The sequence below is a fragment of the Barbatula barbatula genome, assembly GCF_947034865.1.
Source record: "Barbatula barbatula genome assembly, chromosome: 18".
Lineage (NCBI taxonomy): Eukaryota > Metazoa > Chordata > Actinopteri > Cypriniformes > Nemacheilidae > Barbatula > Barbatula barbatula.
Window position 1 is genome coordinate 21,174,296 of NC_136781.1, and position 23,203 is coordinate 21,197,498.

A 23,203-nucleotide genomic window follows, 5' to 3' on the forward strand; every position below is an offset into this window, starting at 1 on the left:
AAATTATCTCTAAATAAACACAGATTTTGCAATATATAGAATTAAAAACATAAACTTTACCTGTGAATGTAGAGACCAAACTATAGCTGAAGAGTCAAGAAGAGTAAAGAGTTCCCAAACCGGTCCATACAACAAAATACTTTGTTTAAATTTTCGTGTTTTTGCACATGCAGAATTTTCTTTTTAATATTTTGCCACCTCTCAGGGAGAGCACTTTTTAAAATGTGCATTTATCCCCAGAAATACACAAAGAAGCTTAATTTGAATATGAATCACAATGGTTTAACCAGTGCTTATGACATGGCATTTAAGGGGTTTTGTTGTTACAACATGACTTATTTTTACATCAAAGGTTTAGGGTCACTTCCTTATTAATATTTTATAATGAAACTAAACTCATTAAAACTATGGAATGACACGCTATGGAGACCATGTTGTTCCTAAACAAATCCAAAATAAATCCAAATTGTTATAATTGATCATCTCAACGTAGTCACGTTGTGTAGAATATGTAGAAATGTCGAATTTGTCGTCTTGTCAAGCAGCTACTGGATCTCTCAATCTGAGATGCATGTTGAATGATCCATTCTGGACTCTTATTGAGGGCTTTCTCTTCATTTTTGAGTCCAAGTCATTCTTTTAAAAATATTTTTGTTCAACAACATTTTAATCTAGAAATAAAAGAGTACAAAAAGTATATCATTATAATGTATATGATTATCCTATAATTTATATTGCATTAGTTATATGGTCTTCTAAACAAGTTCCAGACATTTAAGCAGATCAAACGGTTTGTAAAGTCAAGAGAAACATTTCACTAAACTGATCCTTTTGAAGGGTAACACACAGGACAGGCTACTAAAGTGTATGATCTCTTAAAGGGACAATTAACCCCAAAATGAAAATTCTTTCATCATCATGTCTTTCTTTCTTTTAAAGAACACAAAAGAAGATACTTTGAAGAATGTTGATGATTGACCCCATTGTACATTTCTCAAAATATTTTATTGTGTGTTCATGTTGCATATAGGCCCTTTAATCCCTTTAATATACTGTAGAACGCATGTTGCAGGTGACCACTGACACTTAGATTAGACTTTATTGTCATTGCATACAAGTACAGTGTAACTAAATGTAGTTTAGGTCTAACCAGAAGTGACATTAGCAAGTGCAGAATATACAGTGAATAAATACAGAATACAATATTAGGAAAATATGATACAGTGGGCATGGACTATGAAAATATTTTACAGTAGGTATGTTCTATGAAAATATGACAGTAGGTTTGTACTATTAAGTATACAAAACATATTACACGTTTCTTAAAAGGCATAAATGAACAACTGAACGATGACAAACAACAGCCAACATGTCATCATCGTCAACCTTGCGTCATCGAATACGTCATCCAAGTCTGAACTGCATTAACGTCGTTGCACACGATATAAATTGTGTCAATACTGCCGTAATGGAGTCAAATCCACTGGTATAATCCCGCATTATGTCTTTTTAAAGATTGATCATGCTATTAAAATCGTTGTGCACTGTGAACTTCATTTTAGCTGATGCTAGAATTGCTGGGCTGACAAACTTTGTTTTTAAACAGCCCTAAACAAACTGTAGACTTTCCAAACCTTTTTATTCAAGTAATATAATGCTAAGATTAATCACATGAACCATTTAAATTAAATTGGCATAATATTAGAATTGTAACGCATTATCATAACGAAAAGACGAACTGTTATTTATTCCAAACAAGTTTGATAATTATGACTTTCTTTCGAACTAACAATATAGAGAAGAAGCACAGGATGAAGAACGCGAGGACAGCCATGACGGAGCAGCTGTATGATGTAATAACTACGCAACGTTTTGCTTTGACCTTCACGAGTGCCGTCTTTACGGGACATCCGTGCGCATGCCTTATGCACGCGTGTGTATTTTGTCACAGCCATATTTAAAATACTGCGTAAGATTTAAATCCATGTACGTTCGCGTAAACATTGCGCACAGCCCATACTAAACGATGAAATCCGGCACCAATATGATTGTTTTTGAAGTTACAATTATGCTCAGGCGCGCTTCGGCCGCCTGCGGGGTCCGTCCGATGGCCATGTGGTGTTGGATAATTCGAGAAGAGTCCTAGTTAGACAACAGGCGTAGCAGGCACTCCGGGGACTCCGCACACCGCACAGTAGATCTGTTATCAGACATTCAACTGATTTACAAACATCTGCCACGATACGTTTATTGAGGTTGAATTGAAATTCACGCAATATGTTGTCAGCAGCGAGAACAGCAGTGAGACATGCGTCGGTTTCTCAGAGGACCTCCAGCGATGTGTCTCGTGTTATAAAGCAGGTGAGTGTTACTGTACTGCTGCATTCGAGATCTCCTTGATGTTTTATCCAGTGTCCGCGTGCGTGTTGTTTTAGAACTCATGTGATGTGTAGATGTTACGGTGCGACGTGACGTTACCTGTCAGTGCACTGGGTTTGGCAATAAGATCTGATGGGCATGTGTGACGTTTGACTGGAGCGTTTTATAATGAACTGATCGCTATGGAAGAACGCACGTCACATGTTGTAAGAGTGGCCGGAAGATAAACTGATGAAATCTGGCCTGTACACTTGGACGGGCCTCGTGTCTCGGGTGGTTTGTATGAAATTGCTGTGGAGGTCATTCATTGTAAGGTCTGTGGATTCAAACACGGTGGGTTTGTATGACCTTGATGAAGTGTCCCTGAAACATCTCCTCCCCCTGTATCCTATCCTAGGATGGGATGTGTCTTCATCGGAGTCTTTTGTTAATAAGTACACCGTGTATTTCAGTGTCCCCGTTATAAAACCTTTTAAAGGTTTTTAAATTCCTTGTTTTATGTAAAGCACTTTGAATAACCATTTTGTATGAAACGTGCTATATAAATAAACTTGGCTTGCCTTGTAGAAAGTCAGTGTAGTGCACGTGATTCTCCTTTAGTTCATTAGGAGGTTTGCTCATGGTCAGACTGGCTTTGTGTCGGTCAGTTTCTCATCTGTTGAGTTATTGAAGCAAGTTCTTTTAAATGTTAACGTTAATATGATGTCGTAACAATAACATGGGTGTAAATACCATATCTACACATACTTTCATAAGTACTGATAACGGTTCTCTTTATTTCTAGGCCTGTTGGAATGGATTGACTCAACAGACTCTGCAGACTACAGCCAGGCGTCATTATGCGTGAGTCGCGTTCTACAACTTTGTTAAAAATGTGATTTGTGTCTATACGTTTTTTTTACATGATGTTGTCTAATGTGCTTTTCAGTTCGGAGGCGATCAAAGGAGCTGTCATCGGTATTGACCTGGGGACCACAAACTCATGTGTGGCTGTCATGGAGGGCAAACAAGCAAAGGTAAGCTAACGTCCATCTGCTGGATAAAGATCAGGGCCAGAGCTGTCATGATCTTAAAGTTAAGCGGATGATTAATGCTCATTGAAATAATTGTGATTATGGTGAATCATTGCCTGTTTTGGGGCTTTTGACAATAATGTCATTCCTTTTTCCTGCGATTCATTTATGAAATAATTTTGCACAAATCATCGTGATTATATCATTTAAGATTAATGCACGTGTAATCTTGATGGAGAACTGGCATTTGAAGGTAACAGTAAGGTTAGCTGCTAGCTTGTTTGATCATACTGTAATGCCATTCAAGAGGATACTGAACTGTCCGGTAGCTTTATACGTAAGCGTTAACCATGCAGCCGGTCATTAGAAAGTGTCTCAGGCCTTTTATGCATTTTTAGATTTTGATAAGAGGGCACATGAATAAGAAATGACTCGCACAGATAGATTATAATAAACACTGCAATGGACTCTGTGCTCAAGCGTGGTGACGATTGATGAATTTTCAATGTTATCATTCGTCAGTTTCTGGTTTAATACTTAAATGACTTAACATACTCGACCTTAATATTGTCCCTGTTTCCTTTTTACACTACTCCGTATGACCCCAACAATTGATGAAGTAAAAATATCAATTTTTAATAATACAAATAACATATAACTTTTATTGTTTAGTTCTCATCTTTACATTAATCCTGTGTTTTGGAAGATACTTTTGGACCTATTTACCACACAATTCCTCAACTATACCATTAGACTAGGGCTGCAACAACGAATCGATAAAATCGATAAAAATCGATTATTAAAAATGTTGGCAACGAATTTCATTATCGATTCGTTGTATCGCGCGACTATAACGCGCGCCACATGTTTGAGTGGCGTGAGCGTGGCGTTTCTGTTGCGTGTCAGCTCTGTGGCGGCTGCGTCGTGTTTTCTGTATCTTTGCACACCAGCACCGTGCCTGACGCGGCGCTGGCGCGCTGCTGCTGCTATAGGTGACATAGAGGGAGGCCGCCGACAGACAAGGGTCTTGTATTCACGACAAGTTTAAACTTTTTTCACATAACCTACACCTTCCAAAATCCGAAAAATGAGTAAGTAGGCTGTCTGTTTATTTAAATAACATTTCCAAATGTTTTGTAGCTTTATTACCTGATGTTGGACCGTCACTCAGATGACACACTAGACTACGTTGTTATTGTAGTGTGTCATATTTTTTTCCATTTTTAATCACATTGTTAAGAGCGTAAAAAACAAAAATAATTCAGTCACCAATACATTTTGGGGTTTAATACGAACCACAATTCGTATTAAGATGATTCTCAGATATGTTATTAAAGATGTAACGTAATCAATTGATGCACGAGTTTACTTTATGCAATATGTGTTTAAGATGGACATAAATTAATATTCCCATTCAATGCAATGTATCTTTTCATTGGATATAGCCTAAGCATTTTCTTGGAGGAAGATTTTATGGAAAAAAGTAGTTAATTGGAGTATTCATTTGCAACATTTTAGTAATAATATCTCATACTTAATAGGAATATTAATGTATAATTTATTTCAATATTCACTTGTTGTTTCTCCAAAAATGCATTATAAACATGATTTAACTCCTGATGTTTTCTACAGTGGACATGTAAACCCCGTAACGTGATGTTGGTTTAATGAAATTCAATTTGAAAATACGATCAAATAAATGATGATTAGCTTTCAAACATCAAAATGGCATTCATTAATATGTATTCGTGTACAAAATTACATATAAACATCTTTTCCTATTCTATTTTGCCTGGAAACGCTTCCAACACGCTTGCGTGTCTCGTGAAAAATAGGCGTCGATTCAATTCCTAGCATGCACGCGTTTTCCGTGCGGCTCGTCTCACGCAGGCAGTGTGCAAGCTCTAACCTGTTAACATGGGAGCCGATTTAAAAACGGTCACGCCACGCATCTAGTGTGTCACAGGACTAAAAAAAGTTGATCGCGCCGCGCAGCATAGCGGAGAAAAAATAAATTAAAAAAGCAGAGCGGAGGTAGAGGAAAGACCCATCAGAGAGACCCGAAAAAATTCCAGAAAAAAACAGCAAACCATGAGAGGCTTCTTGATGGGAAATGCATCATGTAAACCACAGCCAGCTGTAATAATAATATAATAAGTAATAATAAAGCTTTTGAAATATGTTTTGCAATGTCAGTTCTATTTTTCAATAAAGGGTTGAAAATTAATGCTTTTAAAAATTTGTATCCGATTCATCGATTAATCGAACAAATAATCGACAGATTAATCGATTATTAAAATAATCGTTAGTTGCAGCTCTACATTAGACCCCACATATTCTTGTTAATATAGATAGGAACTCGGCTTAAAAATATTTTAGCCATATCAAGTTCACAATTATTTACTCATGTGGTAATGACTAGTCGCAGGATAATGTTTCAAGTCAGTTGTTATCGCAGAATAAAGCTGTTCTGTGTGATACAAGACCTGATTCTGATCATTCTCATATAGGAGCCTTATATATAATGACAGGCTGACTGTACGTTTCCTGTTATTTAATATTGATCCTTATCATCAGCGAACTTGCTTCAGCTTAGTTAGATTGTTAATTAGGTTGTTAATTTATACATCAACCTTATCAGATTCAAGTTCTTTATTGTAATATGTACCTGAGAAAAGCAATAAAATATAATAAAGGCTATGCATTTTAGTGTACCGGTGCAAATACTTTACAAGTTCCCATATTTAAATGTACACGCTCTCAAGTTTTGCTTCAAATTCGTCTTCATAATGTTCCACCAAGTGCTCTTTAAAGAGGGTTTTGTATCTTCTTTCTGCCGTTGACTTGCTTTTATTTAAGAAATCAGTTTTGCTAAATATCTGTGTTGAAAATAAAAGTAGTAAGTGACTTTGTGTGATGTGATTGTGTAACAGGTCCTGGAAAATGCTGAGGGTGCGAGGACGACACCTTCAGTGGTGGCTTTCACATCCGATGGCGAGAGGCTTGTGGGAATGCCAGCCAAACGTCAAGCTGTCACCAACCCCAACAACACCCTCTATGCTACCAAACGTCTGATTGGACGACGATTCGATGATGCCGAAGTTCAGAAAGATTTGTAAGATATTTGATAACTAAAACTTTAATGAAAATAAAGTCTATCACAGGCAGTTTTAGATGGTTGTTATTTGGAAAAACCTGAACTTTGAATGTTACTATCGGCCAATCAAAATGAAGTGCTCCAGAGGGCTTTGTATTGATTCATGAAAGACATTTAGTGTGTCCAAGATGCCAAAAAATGCTAGATAGGCAAGTCCAATATGTGTAAACTTTATAACAGTTAACTTCCTTTGACATTTACATTTGTAATTCAAGCAGGTAAATAAGCTGTAATGTCATTGACAGGAAAAATGTGCCGTATAAGATCGTCCGTGCCTCTAATGGAGACGCTTGGCTTGAAGCCCACAGCAAACTTTACTCGCCTAGTCAGGCCGGAGCGTTTATTCTCATGAAGATGAAGGAGACCGCAGGTGAGTTTGTGTTCACGTCAGTGTGAAGACCAAAGTCATTTGAACATAAAAAAATAGAAGAACTCCATCAAAACAACGGTTGTCTCTTTTGCAGAGAGTTATTTAGGCCATACGGTGAAGAATGCTGTCGTCACAGTTCCAGCATACTTCAATGACTCTCAGAGACAGGTAAACACTTCCTCTCTTCTCTACTTGTTTTTATAAACATGAGGATTTCGGCTGTGATTCTTAATTGCTTTGATTTATTTGATTCTATTGTCCCTCATAAAATAATACTGTAGTATACTTGTTCACTTACTTTAGTAAAGTTCCTTGTAGTGTTTTTGATTCACTGTTTGATACTGTAGTATACAACAATCGACTGTCGTTTACTATAGTAACCCCTGCAGTATGTATGTGTGTAGATATGGACACCGGTGATATGAGTGATTTGTAACGTGTTGTCTTTTCTCAAGGCGACGAAAGATGCAGGACAGATTGCCGGTCTGAATGTGCTGCGGGTTATCAATGAGCCCACTGCCGCTGCTTTAGCCTATGGACTGGATAAGACTCAGGACAAAATGTAAACATTACATCCTCGTAAACACTTACCTACTCTTTAGTCAAAGTCTTTTTGCAAATTAGGCTGTCTGTGAATAGACATTTTTAAAGAGACATGCAAATTCTGTTATTTGCTCTCCCTCTGCTAAACTGAGGAAGATATTTGGAAGAATGTCAGTAATCAAACAGACCTCGTCACCCATTTACTGCCATAGAATGGAAAGTATTTGGTTCATTCTTTCAAATATCTTCCTGTGTGTTTAGCAGAAGAAAGACATTTATATAGATTTTTGTGTGGGTTCGAACTATCCCTTTAAATGTTGGGACTTTTATTTTGATTAAATTAAGAAGAATTAACATTGCTGTCTTCATTCTTTGACAGAATTGCAGTCTATGATCTTGGCGGCGGGACGTTTGATATCTCTGTTCTGGAGATCCAGAAGGGCGTGTTTGAGGTGAAGTCCACCAATGGAGACACGTTCCTGGGTGGAGAAGATTTCGATCAGCATCTGCTCCGACATATTGTGAAGGAGTTTAAGAGAGAGGTTTGTCTCTTCACCTGGCATGTAAACAGTGTGCAGTGTAAGACCAACCGCCTGTGATCCTTTTAGGGCTGCAACTACGTACGTGAAATGCGTTAACGCGTCACATGATTTAGGTTATTTGGAGTAATGGCGGATTCTGCTCCCGGGCATAGTGCAAATGACAAGATAACATGATCGTGGTCTGGTTTTATTTAATATGTTTAAGTGTGGGAACTTCAAACAGAGTTCGAACAAAACGGTGATTTTATAATAATATGATAATTTATAATTTTATAAACGCCAAAATAATGGCATAACCTACCACGGCAGCACGACTGCGATGCAAGAGCACCTCAAGAAATAACATCTGGTGACTCTCCGACGAGCCTTTGTTACGGTCAATGACTCATAATAGACGTCACCCTAGAGCTGAAGCTATCGGCTAGCACATATGCTAATAATATGGTGGCGCTAGGAAGCCCGTCCGCTCGGTCCATTGATTCGTGCAGATGACATGTCAGCGCGGTGCAAGCTCTGTAAAACCCCACTGTCTCGTCCCACTTTTGTATTGTTTTGCTTCCCATATAATAATGCTAATGTTAACCGCTAATGTAAGTTACCTACGGTTGCACAAAACTTCAACATTAGTCAGATGTCAATCTTACATCCACGGAAATTGATAACAGATAGTAAACAACACGTTTCATTGTTAGACCTTCACTGTATACATTTTACATTTGGTCATGCTTTCTCGGTTCATACATTTCATAATAAAATACATGAATACGTCACCTTTCTAAAATACTATTATTGTTGTCATGCACTACCCTTTTTGAAATGTAACTAGAACTTTGTGAAGTTACTTAAAATTTGTGACACAGTCCCCCAATATTTTTGTGCACTGTTCTTGTTGGGCATTATTTATGTTTGATTTTACTTGAAACTATATGTTGCCTCTCAGGATATTTTGCAGTGTATTAGGAAGGATATATATTTGAAGTTACGTCTTTAATATACATGTTGCCTTTCAGGCTGTTCTGCACTGTTAGGCAGTATCTATGTTTGAATAAACTGAATTAAATTGAAGTATGTTTTTAGAAAATGATTTAATAAAACTTTTAAAGTTTAAAATACTAACGGTAGAAGCTGTGCTTATTATTTTCCTGGAAAATGTACAAAATAATTTATATGGTAAAACAACAACAAGCACGAGATTAATCGGAAAAGTGATCGGCAGATTAGTTGACTAATCGTAAAATAACGTTTCCTCGGAAGCTGTTCTGAACAAGACGGTCTGATCTGGTCTCATGTGGTCTAAATTGATGTCATTGCAGTCTGGAGTGGATTTGACCAAAGATAACATGGCTCTACAGCGGGTGAGGGAGGCTGCTGAGAAAGCCAAATGTGAGCTGTCCTCATCTCTGCAGGTGAGTCTTAATCCATCCTACAAATATTAAATCACCTTTTCATTTACATTGGTGCCCTGGAACAAAACAGCATGAATACATTTGAAAGAAATTGAAGTGAATATTGTAGAAGAATGCTACACTAGTATTATACAGGTTTGTAAGTCTCACAAAATGGTGTTTATAAAAAGGGTGTCACTCATGATGAAGCGAAGGAATCAGGATGCATGACAGTTAAAGTCAAAATACAGAACATTTGAATTGTGCAAATTTTGCAAACAACTACACGATGTAAGCAATCTGCTTTCCCTATAATAACTGCTAGGTTTAGAATTCTTTAACAACTGAATAGCATGCAATGGTAATTACATACATAATATTTAAGCAAATACATAGAGAACAGCGCTCAAAACTACTTTTTTTCCTTGTTGGCATCTTCAAGTTAGCAGCACCCACCCGAAAATGAATACCATGGTCTGTCGGAATATGTTGAATTTAAAATAATAAAAATGTTACTACCACAACATGCATGTGATGTCTGCTGTGTATTACAGTCATAATGGCTTCATGATTACCTGTAGACATATTTTTTTTATCAACATAAATGCTTAAATTTGATATGTGAGAGAAAGCGATCGCATCACGCTGTCTATCCCCCTTCCTCTTCTGACCCTTATTTCTCATTGTAGCATACAGAGAAACAGTTAAAACTAGAAAAACGCATCATGTTATATGCTTGTGTTGAGCAGGTATGAGGGGAACATGTGAGTGTTAGTGGATTTAATATAACGTAATGTGAACGTGCAATTGCTAAACGCATATTACAGTCATCGTGCTGTTCAGCCGTACGGTTTCATTGTGTCGCAAACGGAATATGTAACATTACCGCTCACATGGGAGATGCACGCGTACATCCAAAAGCTCATGTTTATATAGAAAAATTATGATACAATAATTTTCATATATAGTTATAATAATGCATGTTATTGATGGGCGCCTTACGTGACACTCAAGGACACCTTACAAGCAGATAAACCGCATAAAACTATTTGCATTGCATCACCTGTATGCCTGCCTAAAAAAATGTGTTTTCAACCGAGATTTAAAAGTATTTGGATAGTCACTATTGCGAATGTCCTGTGGAAGCAAGTTCCACAGATAAGGAACTAATGACCAAATATCAGATGATTCTTGGACATTGAAAATATATTGTTGTTAACATTATGAATGCATGATATTTTATAATACTGAATTTTTCAAAACACGTGATCTGTTGTTTTCTTCAGTTTGTCATGAAGTGCAGTGCTGAGCTGAAGTAACCGTCTGCTTCATTTTGCACACAGACTGACATCAATCTGCCCTATCTGACGATGGACGCCTCTGGTCCTAAACACTTGAACATGAAGCTGACCCGCTCTCAGTGCGAGGGAATCGTGGCCGATCTCATCCGCAGGACTGTGGCTCCCTGTCAGAAGGCGATGCAAGACGCCGAAGTCTCCAAGAGCGACATCGGTGAAGTGCTGCTGGTTGGCGGAATGACCCGGATGCCTAAGGTGCGTCACGGACACCCAGAACCGACATACTCTGTCCGAGGAAAACGACATCATATTTATTCTCATACTCCACCACCAGGTGCAGCAAACGGTGCAGGATCTGTTTGGCCGTGCGCCCAGTAAGTCTGTAAACCCAGATGAGGCCGTGGCGATCGGAGCGGCTATCCAAGGTGGAGTTCTCGCCGGGGACGTGACGGACGTGCTCTTGCTGGACGTTACTCCTCTCTCTCTGGGTATTGAGACTCTGGGAGGAGTCTTCACTAAACTCATCAACAGAAACACAACCATTCCTACCAAGAAAGGACAGGTTTGTTTATTAGACCATATGTTAAAAACAAATTGTTTGTTTTAACAGTTCGGAATTAGCAGCACCTAGTTTCATTTGACATGAACTGTTGCATCACTCAGTCTTCTTTTTCACTTTATTTTGTTTATTTGAAGTTGGAAAATGTGTGCACAGAAAGGATTAGTGTTTGTCTTGTGTGTCTCAGGTCTTCTCCACCGCTGCTGACGGACAAACTCAAGTAGAGATCAAGGTTTGTCAGGGTGAAAGAGAGATGGCTGCTGACAACAAGATTCTTGGACAGTTCACCTTGGTATGTCTTCATCTTTTTCATGAACATTTACAGCTTTTTCTTGCTTTTTTAGTCATGTGTAATATAGTGTTTGTGCGGTAACGTAATGTGGTGTGTGTTATATCAGGTGGGGCTTCCGCCGGCTCCTCGAGGAGTTCCTCAGATTGAAGTCACCTTTGACATTGATGCTAATGGAATCGTGCACGTCTCGGCTAAAGACAAGGGCACCGGCCGCGAACAGCAGAGTGAGTCCATGTGTCTGTCTGTCTGAAGTGATGTTGCGATATGAAACATTAGAGATACGTTCACAATATGATAGTATCACGATATTATGGAAAAAAACTTTGAATATTCTGCATGTAAATTAGTGCAATTTATTAAACGCAATATCACATCTTACCGTGTCCTAACCAGATGGGAATTCTGATCACCTGATGGGACATTGCTCAGTTATAACTTAACTAACAAGCTTTACACATAAGCCAGTGCCACTGGTCATTATAACCCGCTGGACTGTTGGATGGATGTGTGATGCTGTTAAAACACAACTTTCAGCTCCCCAAACATAACTTTTTATTCCAGTTGTCATCCAGTCATCTGGCGGACTTAGCAAGGATGACATTGAGAACATGATCAAGAACGCTGAGATGTACGCAGAGGAGGACAGGAGGCGGAAGGTATCAGCATTTACATATTATTACAAATGGCCGATTGAATCTTTTCATAAAGATGTTAAATAGAAACTAAGCCCCGGCCTAACCGTATTTCTTATTTTGTAGGACCGTGTGGAAGCCGTCAACATGGCGGAAGGTATTGTTCACGACACAGAGTCAAAGATGGAGGAGTTTAAAGACCAGCTTCCAGCCGATGAGGTGTGACGCTTTCTGTGACATCTACATGATAAAGTTCCCAATCGATGCTGCGTGTTGTGTAACGGTTTGTGTTCGATTCCTGTAGTGTAACAAGCTGAAGGAGGAGATGGATAAAGTACGAGATCTGCTATCGCGAAAAGACACCGAAACTGGAGAGAACATCAAACAAGCAGCGACAAACCTGCAGCAGGCATCGCTCAAACTCTTTGAGATGGCATATAAAAAGGTATCCTCAATGATATATACACATTATAATGTCTTCACTGATGAAGAACTGCTGAATTCACGCCTCACGGTGTCTTGTCGTGGTGTTTGTGTTGGACAGATGGCATCAGAGAGAGACGGCAGCAGCGGCTCGAGCTCAGGAGGAGAAACGGGAGAGAAGAAGGAGGGACAGCAGTAAAAGTTTTCATCATCTGAAGTTTGGTGTGGGACTGAATGGCTTGAGAGCAGAAACGTGTTACCCTGAGCATCGGTCACGTCATTCTCATGTATACTGTGTTATTTGCAGTATTACCTACAGTACATCTGTTATCATGTCTCTTCCACCTCTCATGTCTGGAAATTCAAATTAATTTACTGTCTGATATAAATTTTCACTTTCGAAGAAGCAAAATGTGCAATGAAGTGTTAGATTTTCCTGTTCTGGGTTTTAAGGTCAGCGTTTGTGCGATTTACACACTTATCGTAGACAAAATGAGCCATTTAGACGTGCATTCCAACCTTTTGATCTGTGTTTTGCTGACGGTAGGGTACTACTTGAAATTGTTATATTTGAAAGCATCAAGATGTGGATATATGGCTAAATGGCTTTAGGGTGTCTACAATGAATGTAACATCAGGGCTCAAACCGAAAATGAGCTCAATTCACCATCGTTTCATTTTTAGATGAAACCGTGTCTGTTCTGCATTCATGTTTTGTTGCTTGGAAAAATGGTCATCTGTTGTACATTTTAGTATCTGTACATGTCTGAGCCTGTTCCCTTTGAGTTAAGAGTATAAGACTATTTATGATAAAAAGAAAGATTTCCTAGTTTTGCATTTGTCACAGGAGAGTTTATTGATCTTGTGGAGCCATTGACTTGTTTGCAAAACGCTGATATGGCTTAAGTTTTATCGGTGTTATGGCCCGAAGTTTTTGGGTGTTATTATGGAAAAGATGCTCTACATGCCTACGGGAGGGGGAATAGACAGGTACACAATTAAAGGTGGGCTTCTTTTAGTTGGTGTTGCTGTTATGTTAAAGATGATTGACCACACCACCCTTCTGCTCAAGCTTTTATCTGAAATGACTGTTTGGCTCATGGAGAACTTGACCTACAGTAGCTCTGTACAAAAGCTGATGTCTGTTTGTTGAACATGTTAAATGTCGAGTATGGATTTCAATGAATACTTGTTAGAAGTAATATTCCAATGCAGTCTTTTATAATAAAATCTTTAAGTCAACACACACTGGTGTATTGTGTATTACTGGCGTATGTGAATATGGACTTTAGGTATCCTGTGGCTGTACGTCCCATATGCTTTATTGTGAGACCTGTGTTGTCTATATTTGATAAGCTATTGTTGAACAGAACTGTATCACATGTCATCGTCTCTCTTTTCAAAGAACAAGAGAAAAACTCTTGTCCTGAGATGCTTTAAATTGGATTAAATGTGAAGCCCTTTTACTGGTACTAGCACTTATTTCTCTTGCCTTATGAAAGCAGGTTCACTTACCGCTTTCTTTAACCATAGAACTCTGTAATACAGTTTTGCAATACCTTTTTCTGTTTAATACAAATTATATGAAGTTAATAAAATCTGTTAATTTTACACTGTGCTGGTTTATGAACAAAACTGTAGTTTGAAGTCATTATCATTTTAGATGGGGAAGGCATTAAATAGACTTAAATTTTGGAACCTCAAAACCTTTGTATTAGTACTTTAACATAAGCCTGTCAATAGGGCTTTTATGAGCTTTATTTAGGTGTACACGGAGTGTTCAATGCAGTACAGAAGTCTTATGCATGTATTAACCCTGCTATTACAATTGGATAAAAATAATCCCCAATGCTTTATGAACTTCGATTAAGCGTTTTTATCTTAAATGCAAATATTTTTGTTAATTATTAAATATTTAACCTAGGAAACTATTTAATGTTATTTCCTGTTAAAGCTCATATCTGACAGGAAATAAACTCCGCGGACATCATAAATTACCAAACAACCCTTGTAAATATATGACTAAATAATGATGATCACACGACAATCAAAGTAACAAAATCCACGTAACGTCGTTTAAATGGATATATTACGCGTTCCGGTAAATATGTCGCTGAGCTCTTATTTTGAAATTGCATTGCTGCGTTATCACAGGGTCTGTTTCACACGGAGCGCTGGTCGGAGAGGTTTCAGAGGCGGTGAGAGGATTTATCAAACTGTTTTAAACACGTTATTGTCATGAATGTGCTCGGACGGAGAAAAGTGTTTGTCGAGAGATTTACTTCCCGAGTGAAACGCTTGAGATGTCGCTCAAACTTAACAGGAAATACTCGTTGTTGTCATTGGGCGCGCGCAGGAACTTCTTGTCAAATCTGATCGCACCATACATGCGTTTACACAGGGAACGCGACGCGACGCGTCCCAACTGCAGCCCTAGCCTCGTTTCTTAGATTCGAAAATCTTAAGTGTTGTGATCAAAATACAAAATCACTTACTAGAATCAATCATATAAATAAGATTAAAAAACATAAAAATGACTTGTTATATTTTCGTAGCCCCGCGCCTTCGCTGTTGACGCCCGACTGAGTCACTTCACGCTACAGCAGCAAATCAAAGTCACCGGCCACTTTAATCGAGCTGCTTTCAGATGCGATCGCCAGAATATTAAGACATTCAAGTCTGCAACACATCCACGACCATATGCAGATTCATTAATTTAATATCTAAACTAAATGACTGTTGTATGTTTAAGAGCCTTCTGAAGTTTGTTAGCGTTACCCGGCGGCTAACATTAGCAGCTTCCGCAATAACAATGTGAAGTTTAGTTACAGTTTAAAACACTCACCTGTTCTAATCCTGTCATTCACACGCGCTGTTGTCGTTTTGCATTTCTTAATGTGTTATCTTTTAATACTTGGAATTTAAAATCATTCATAACAAAAGTGCAGAAAGTCGGTTTCACAAAACATTCTTAAGAAGAAAATTCCTCTTAACTGCCATGTTAAATTATAATTTAAGAAAAATGTTATGTATTCCCGTAAAAAGCTTCTTTCTCAAGATTACTCTTTGAGACTAATAGAAATTCTCGAAACAAAACAAAAAAGCTGTCGTAAATATCATCTTAACATTTTGACAGCCTCACGGTTGTGTTAAATCTCAAAAGGGAAAATGTTTAATTCATGTATTTGTTTGTTTCCCATGTGACGTGTATTGAACTGAGCGAGAATCATCATTTTGACGTTTACTTATTATTATATCAAAATCAATATTCCTTAATGAGTAAAGGTTCTCCCTTACTTTAGCTTTCATTATTATAGTGCGTTGTTGTACAATATTCTGGGACAAAGTGCCCCGGAGTGGGTCACAAGTCTTATGCTGTAGTAACATACAAAAAGTATTACATTTACATTTAGGCATTTGGCAGACGCTTTTATCCAAAGCGACTTACATTGCATTATCCTATAAAACAATTTAAATGGGTATCTGCAATCCCCTGGGATCCAACACACAACCTTGCGTTGTTAACGCAACGCTCTTACCACTGAGCTTCAGGGATGCATTATAATTATAAGTAGAATATTTTTAACGCTTGCTAGCATATTGGCTAGCATGCGATCGTAAATGCCGTTTAACACATCACATGCTAATATATATAGGCTACATGAGAATGCGATGTGCTTGTTGCACACATTAAGTTTATTGTATAGATAAACATATACAGTTACCACATGAGCAAGCAAGTTAAATCATATTATTTTATACTTTCAACAAAAATGAACATGTTTGAGAATTGCACTTACGAACATTCTTACGAACTTCCTATAATTTATCTTACGAAAGTTCTTATATTTTGTCTCAAGAACATTTTTGTGAATCAGGCCCCTGGTTTTTGTTTTGTATTTTTTGCCATTTTTATAACACATTTACTCCATTTTAACCACGGTAACTACAAACTAACCATCGTTCTGCAACAGTAGCCATAGTTTAACCATGTTTTTTAACCACATAAATGGTTATTCCTTCTGACATGTTTTTTTTACTTATGAGCCACAAGTTTGTCTTAAATCGGCGTGCTTGACTCGATTGTAGGTGCCGCTGGCCGTGTGGACGAAGAATGCAGACGATAAAGTGCGTAGTGGTGGGCGACGGGGCGGTAGGCAAGACATGTCTCCTGATCTCCTACACCACGAATGCCTTTCCCGAGGAGTACATCCCCACCGTGTTCGACAACTATAGCGCTCAGATGAGCGTCGACGGGCGCACAGTCAGCCTCAACCTGTGGGACACGGCGGGGCAAGAGGAGTACGACCGCCTGCGCACGCTCTCCTACCCGCAAACGAACATCTTCATCATTTGCTTCTCCATCGGAAGCCCGTCCTCGTTCGCAAACGTTCGTCACAAGTGGCACCCGGAGGTGTCTCACCACTGCCCCAGTGTGCCCATCCTCCTGGTGGGCACCAAGAGGGATCTACGCTCAGACACGGAAACGGTGAAGAAGCTGAAGGAGCAAGGCCTGGCACCCACCACTCAGCAGCAGGGCGGCGGGTTGGCCAAGCAGATTGGTGCAGTCAAGTACATGGAGTGCTCTGCGCTCCTCCAAGAGGGCGTTCGGGAGGTGTTCGTAGAGGCTGTGCGTGCGGTTCTCTACCCCGCTACCAAAAAGAATGCCAAGAAGTGTGTGCTCCTATAGTCGCCTGTGCAAATGGATATGGACTTGACCGCATCAAAAACCAGCCATGCACGTGGTTACATCATGGTGTTTGTATCCATCTCTTCTCATCAATGCTCTTTTCTTCGCTCCTGCAGAATTTGCTGACCTGACGCTGCCTCGTTTCTTCAAGTTACTTTTAAATCAATCTTCATTTTTGCCACTGTTTTTATGATGATTTATAACAACGTGTAACCAACACCATTCAACGCAAACGGTTATTCGTCAGGAGCGGTGTTATTCCTCTGCCGACCTGACGTCATGTGCATTCCAATTCAGATGTGCAATATATACTGAAGACTGGTGTGGCTCACTTATGCAACCTGTTTGTCTTTAGCCCTCGATTAAGGGCCACACGTCAGACTTCAGTTTAAAGGCCCATCGTGGGATATTCCCCTGCCAAAATGTTGACGTGCCTTCGAAATGAATTTTTTAAATTAGATATTTTCATATCATGTTTTATGGAAATCTATTTAGTTTGTTCCAAAGCAATACTTGAACGGGTTGTAAAATAAGAGATTGTTAGGGATGCAAGGGTTGTTTTTCACTCCAAAACTAAAATATCTGTTGGTTTTGCACGAAGGAAATCTATTTCATGGACCGGTAAGATATTCTGTTATACAGAACAGCAAATATTTCTTGATATAATATAATAACCTTAATGAGAATGAGATTTTGCATTGTTAAATGTCTTATTGGTCCAGAATAGTATTCTTCTTGCAAAATATTATTTCTTGTTTCACGTCTTATGCTCTGGGATTTTTCTTGATCATTTTCGTGACATTCATGTGTCGTGTGATATCGGCGCTGGATCCTGAGAATAGTGCCTTTACAAGTATCATATCAATTTCTGCTCTCAAGAGATCACATTTGGCCAGAAGCACATTTTTCCTTGGCCTTACAGGTTACCCTGCATGCCTTTCTGACGTTCACCAGCAGGCCTTGCCTTGGAAGAGGATTTGTTTTGCGTCTATTTAGGCCAAATTTTGTCTGTCATTTGTAACATTTTCCAGTATCATCGAGATGCGAGACGGTTTTCCAGTATTATCGTCACACGTTTTGCTCATCTAAACCTGAAATGATAGGCGGAAGTGCGGACCGTGAAATGTTTTATTCGTCTAAACAAAGCCCTCGTACGTGCTGAGATTCTCTGTCATAATTTCATGAAGTTGTGGTTAAACATTTTGCTGAACTGACATCGATGCTGAAAGCATAAATATAGCTGATGATTTAGTAGAACTGATACAGGCATACTTTTCAAATGCTTTACCTTTTTACGTTTAAGCTTTTTTTGTTTGTTTGCCTGCCAAGTATGGCCTGAAAGTGCCTTCGGATACAAAGGTGTATTGTGGGATAACTGGACTCGTGTATGTTAAACTGATACCAAACTGTCCGTGAAACCAGGAGAGTGTCTCAACTAACCAATCCTTGTTTAGACTTCAGTAAGCAAGAGTTCCGTGTTGCTACAATGTAATATGTGAGGGACTGAAGTTTGTCATATTAAGGTGTGAATGCACGAGTGATCGTGACTGTTAACTGGTTTCTGTTTCATCCCTGCAATGTAACTTCAGCGTCACGCTGCATACTGTCTGTGTGCCTGTGGTATGTGGTACTACATTTATACACTGGGAACTTGATTTGATCAAAATTGCCTTTTTATAACCAAAAGATATTGTATAAATGAACTAACCGTGAAATTATTTAAAATTATGCCGAATAAATTTTCACATTGACTTTGTTTTGTTTTTGTAGTTCTGTGTAGAGTATTTGTGGTTAATACAAAACCACACACTTTGGACAGGAGACGTCAGCGTCTCGGAAATGTGTCAGTGAGCACAGCGACATGCTGCTGGCATGCAACGGGGCTGCACATGTTCTTACTTCACATGGTTTCCGCTGCTGCTGTGCACAAGCCACAACAAAGAGCTGATAGATATCAAGACATGCTGCAAGCAACTCAGAAATGTGCGCTGTATTTCACAACAACACGACAACTGTTTGGCCTTGCAACCTAAATCCGGTTTTCATGAAGTTTTCTCACCCTGTCTGCAAACTGTGAAGCAGCACTGCTCTGGAGTGTTTCCGTACATCATCTTTACTCTTATAATCTGGGGGTTAAAAGTAAAGATATTGGATCGCACATTGGTCAAAAGTAAGGCTACTTTAAATGATGGGCTTTAGACACAATCGTGAATCAATGTCGTTCACTAGATGGCATTAAAGTCCATGTCTTGCTACACACACTGCTCGTAATACTGTATCCTCCAATTTATATCCCACTAATATGATGAGAGCATGTAGATATGATATTCTAACATAAAATGAGTCTCTAGAAAAATGCTGGATTGTTTTTAAGTGCTAGTTGACCAATTTTTTGGACTGGTATAACCCAACAGTTGGTTGCCATTGCTAGGAGACAACCCAAATGAACTGGGCGCCATGTGGGTGCAATGTGATTAGTGCTGTTTTTTTACTGACATACGCATTACCACAAGACAATCTAAATATCTAAAGTCTTCTTACTGTAGCACAAAAGAAACATATACGCAGTGAATTTCAGCCCACGAGTTTCAATGAGTGAGATATACAGGAAAAGGATAGAGAGAAAACATCTATCCCACATGTTTCTGGACACATCCACAGCATGAAAGCAGATGCGTGTACATTCTCATTATGATTTCACTGTAGGACACACAGAGCTCTACCTCTCAACTCCTCATGAAGATGTGTGTGTTGCATCTCATCATAAATGAATGTTGACTTTGTTCTGTGATGTAGTTGTGTTTCTCTGACTGTATATTAAAAAAAGATGTGCAGTTGTGTGAGGCAACAATATAGCAGAACCATTGTTTTACAACTTGTAGGCTAACTTTGTAATGACTGAAGTAAATGCAGTTACGTATCTCCGGCTGATAGATGCAACTTCTTCATTCTGGAAACAAAATGGCTTTTTTAATGGCTTCAATTCAGTATCTTGATGGCAGCAAGCAGATCGTGTAATTCTGGGACTGCAAATGAAAAGTTCTCTGTAGGTTTTCAAGTTCAACCCAGTCTAATTGCAATGACACCCGTTTAACAAACTTCCTCCGCACCACATTCTTTCTTATGTGTTTTCATCATTGTATAAACTCCTTTTGTTTCTCATGTTGACTGTGACTTCTTTCTTCTTTTTCCACACCGACAGCGACTCTGAGTTATAGTAGAAGACAGCATTCACGTCATACTATACCAACTCAGTCTCAAAGCATAGACACAAAATTTGGAATCTGTGTCCCCATTTTTGGGTGTCCACGAACACAATCTTTTTTGAATGTCACTCAGCACGACTTTCAATACACAGACTGTGTGTGTATTTACTTTTATATATTTATAACCTGATATCAAAAGAAGTCGTGTATTTTAGCATGTGGCTAACCAACACCTTCACCCCGGCAAAAAATGACTCTCTAAGTACTTAAAATTCTTGAATCAAGATTCCTGATAAGCAAAATGACCTTAGAAAATAAGTCTTGGTTTTAGAGAAAAAATATGATATTTAAGTGCGTTTGTTCTCAAAACAAGCAAAAACATCTGCCAGTGTGGTAAGAAAAATAATCTTGAATTTAGTGAGTAAGAAAAAGGTCAACCTTGATTCAAGATTCTTTTTCTTACCCAACTGGCAGATTGTTTTGCTTGTTTTTATTCACTGAATTTGCATATTTGTTGCCTATAAAGAAGACTTATTTTCATAGGTTAGCAAGAAAATGCATCTTGATTCAAGAATGTTAAGATATTTGTACTGGAAAACCAGACAAAAATATTAAGTAAGAAAGTCATTTTTTGCAGTGTAAAATCACAGCCACAAAGGCTATTTTTGCTAAATGGCGAGTTTCACAAGTAGGGAAAATAGCTCTGTACCCTTAACCACCTAGTGTTTTGTCCCAACATGCACGCGCACACACGTATGATTCGACCACCAGTCGACTATTGGCAAGACGTGACCATTAGTTGAATAAAATAGAGACTTTACATGTAAACAATAAATGTACGGTTGAAAAAAAGTGCATTGTGTAACAATTTCATAAAAAAGGGCAACATTCAATAGTATCCAGTGCTCAATGCATACAAAAATGAGCTTAGCATGCACAGTACTGTATATACTATAATCAAAGTACACGCTATACAAGAAGCATAGCCAACAAGCTCTGTTAGTGCTTCTCAATGCACCAAAGCCTTATCATGTGCTTTTCAGATCTAATGCACATTACGGTGAATCTCAATGGTTGTAAATGAGATTACACGGAACTGATGCTACACCCTCCCATATGTCCTAGTTAGCAAAAAAGAGATGTTTTAAAAGCGAACAGAATGTAAAGTGCAGAGGATTCGAGAGAAGCTGTAACTGGGGAGGGTTTGCATGTCTCTCTCATTTCCAGCTCGTTGTGATTAGTTGTTGTTTTTGAGCGAGAGCAGCTGTTCTTCATTATGGTGATAAGTGCTGCTGTTTTTCTATAGAGTCAGCTGAGGGGGGTCTGAGAGCGAGCAATTAGCCATGGCTTCACAAGCGTCCCGTCCTCTGTTTCTGGAAACAGGACAGCTGAGCATCATGAACGCAGCTGAACACTGGAGCCCTGCAGGACTGCGCAACCTTACCTCTGAGTCGTCAGCACACTGTGACAGTACGTTAAATCAGTATGTATGACCCCCAAATAGTCATTTAAATTCAATTGCAGTTTAAATACGAGGAAGATATTTGCATTCATAGATTTCAGACTATAAGCATACTGATTTTCATCACCTATAGGAAGTATGGAAGTAGATCAGCGGTTTGGGAACAGTCTAAGTTAGAAAGCAACATACTTCATACTGGGGTGATGATATGGTATAACACTACATGGTTTAGTCAAAATAATAAACGATTAAGAGTTTATTTGATTCTGATTCGTTATTCAGATTAATTGAATTAATCACAATAAAATTACAATATTTATTTAACAATTCCTTGTTATTTCCATAATAAAGACATACAGTCAGCAATATTGAGATTACATTAGGGTTGTTGTTCCAACTATTCTCTCAAAAACAAAAATAAATATTCAGATTTTCAGCATTTCAAAGCTGAACACTACTCATTACAGGAACATTAACACAAATATTCACAAATTAGTTTTTACTTAGTGTTCTTGCTAAGTTTTTTGTCTCATTTGGCAGCTGTTTTTCTCTATTTAAAAATCATTTTCCAAAGTCAAGAGACCCATAAATTAAACATGATGTGAATTTAAAGTGGCTGCGTTATCAATGCAAATGTGGGTAAATGTACACTCACTGGCCACTTCTGTGAATTTGTGAATGCTCGCTGTTAGATGGCCTACAGCTGTCTGAAAACTATCCAAAGCCTTCTGTAGCAACTACACATCATCCCAGTCGAACTCCGAGTTCCCCTCGTGGACTCCACTCACTCTGTTCCACGATCCGGGCCACCCGGGTTTCACATTATTGACATGTATACAGAGATTGTCATTTCTTTAGATTATTGTGCCTGCTGCCCCCCAAACATTTTGCACCGGCCACCACTGTGGTGGACTCGACTCTGATGGGAACAGATTTAATTAATTGTATAAAACAAAGAGTCGCAGTGTTTTCCCAGTGGATGTATTTCCATTGATGTTTTAGCTATCTATATATAATAATCATCCTGACATCATCCATCACTAAGCTTTTCATCATATAGAGAGTTCTGCGGCACTGTAGATTTATTCTACTTCGCTGCTTGCTTAAATGCTCTGGTGCGCCTCAGTACGTTTGACTAGAATTCACTTCAGTGCACTGAATAATAATCCAAATAGGAAACAGATTACCTCCTACAGAGCTGAAAGTGAATTCCTTTTAAATAAACTCATTCAACATGGATTCATACACATCA

At 38.6% G+C, this 23,203-nt stretch overlaps 2 protein-coding genes across 2 annotated transcripts; both read left to right on the forward strand.

Annotated features, from left to right (window-relative positions):
- The first annotated feature begins 1,886 nt into the window (after positions 1-1,886).
- On the forward strand, positions 1,887-14,203 carry hspa9 (heat shock protein 9). The gene is made up of 17 exons (XM_079480487.1): positions 1,887-2,361; positions 3,164-3,222; positions 3,308-3,395; positions 6,326-6,507; positions 6,795-6,919; positions 7,014-7,087; positions 7,375-7,481; positions 7,842-8,004; positions 9,318-9,410; positions 10,733-10,942; positions 11,022-11,249; positions 11,434-11,538; positions 11,645-11,762; positions 12,100-12,194; positions 12,297-12,389; positions 12,475-12,615; positions 12,715-14,203. The coding sequence occupies exons 1-17, from the start codon at positions 2,278-2,280 to the stop codon at positions 12,790-12,792; spliced, it is 2,043 nt and encodes a 680-aa protein (XP_079336613.1). The 5' UTR covers positions 1,887-2,277; the 3' UTR covers positions 12,793-14,203.
- A 347-nt stretch (positions 14,204-14,550) lies between these two features.
- On the forward strand, positions 14,551-20,444 carry rhogd (ras homolog gene family, member Gd). Its single transcript, XM_079479807.1, has 2 exons — positions 14,551-14,791; positions 16,683-20,444. The coding sequence occupies exon 2, from the start codon at positions 16,708-16,710 to the stop codon at positions 17,281-17,283; it is 576 nt and encodes a 191-aa protein (XP_079335933.1). The 5' UTR covers positions 14,551-14,791; positions 16,683-16,707; the 3' UTR covers positions 17,284-20,444.
- The last annotated feature ends 2,759 nt before the right edge of the window (positions 20,445-23,203 follow it).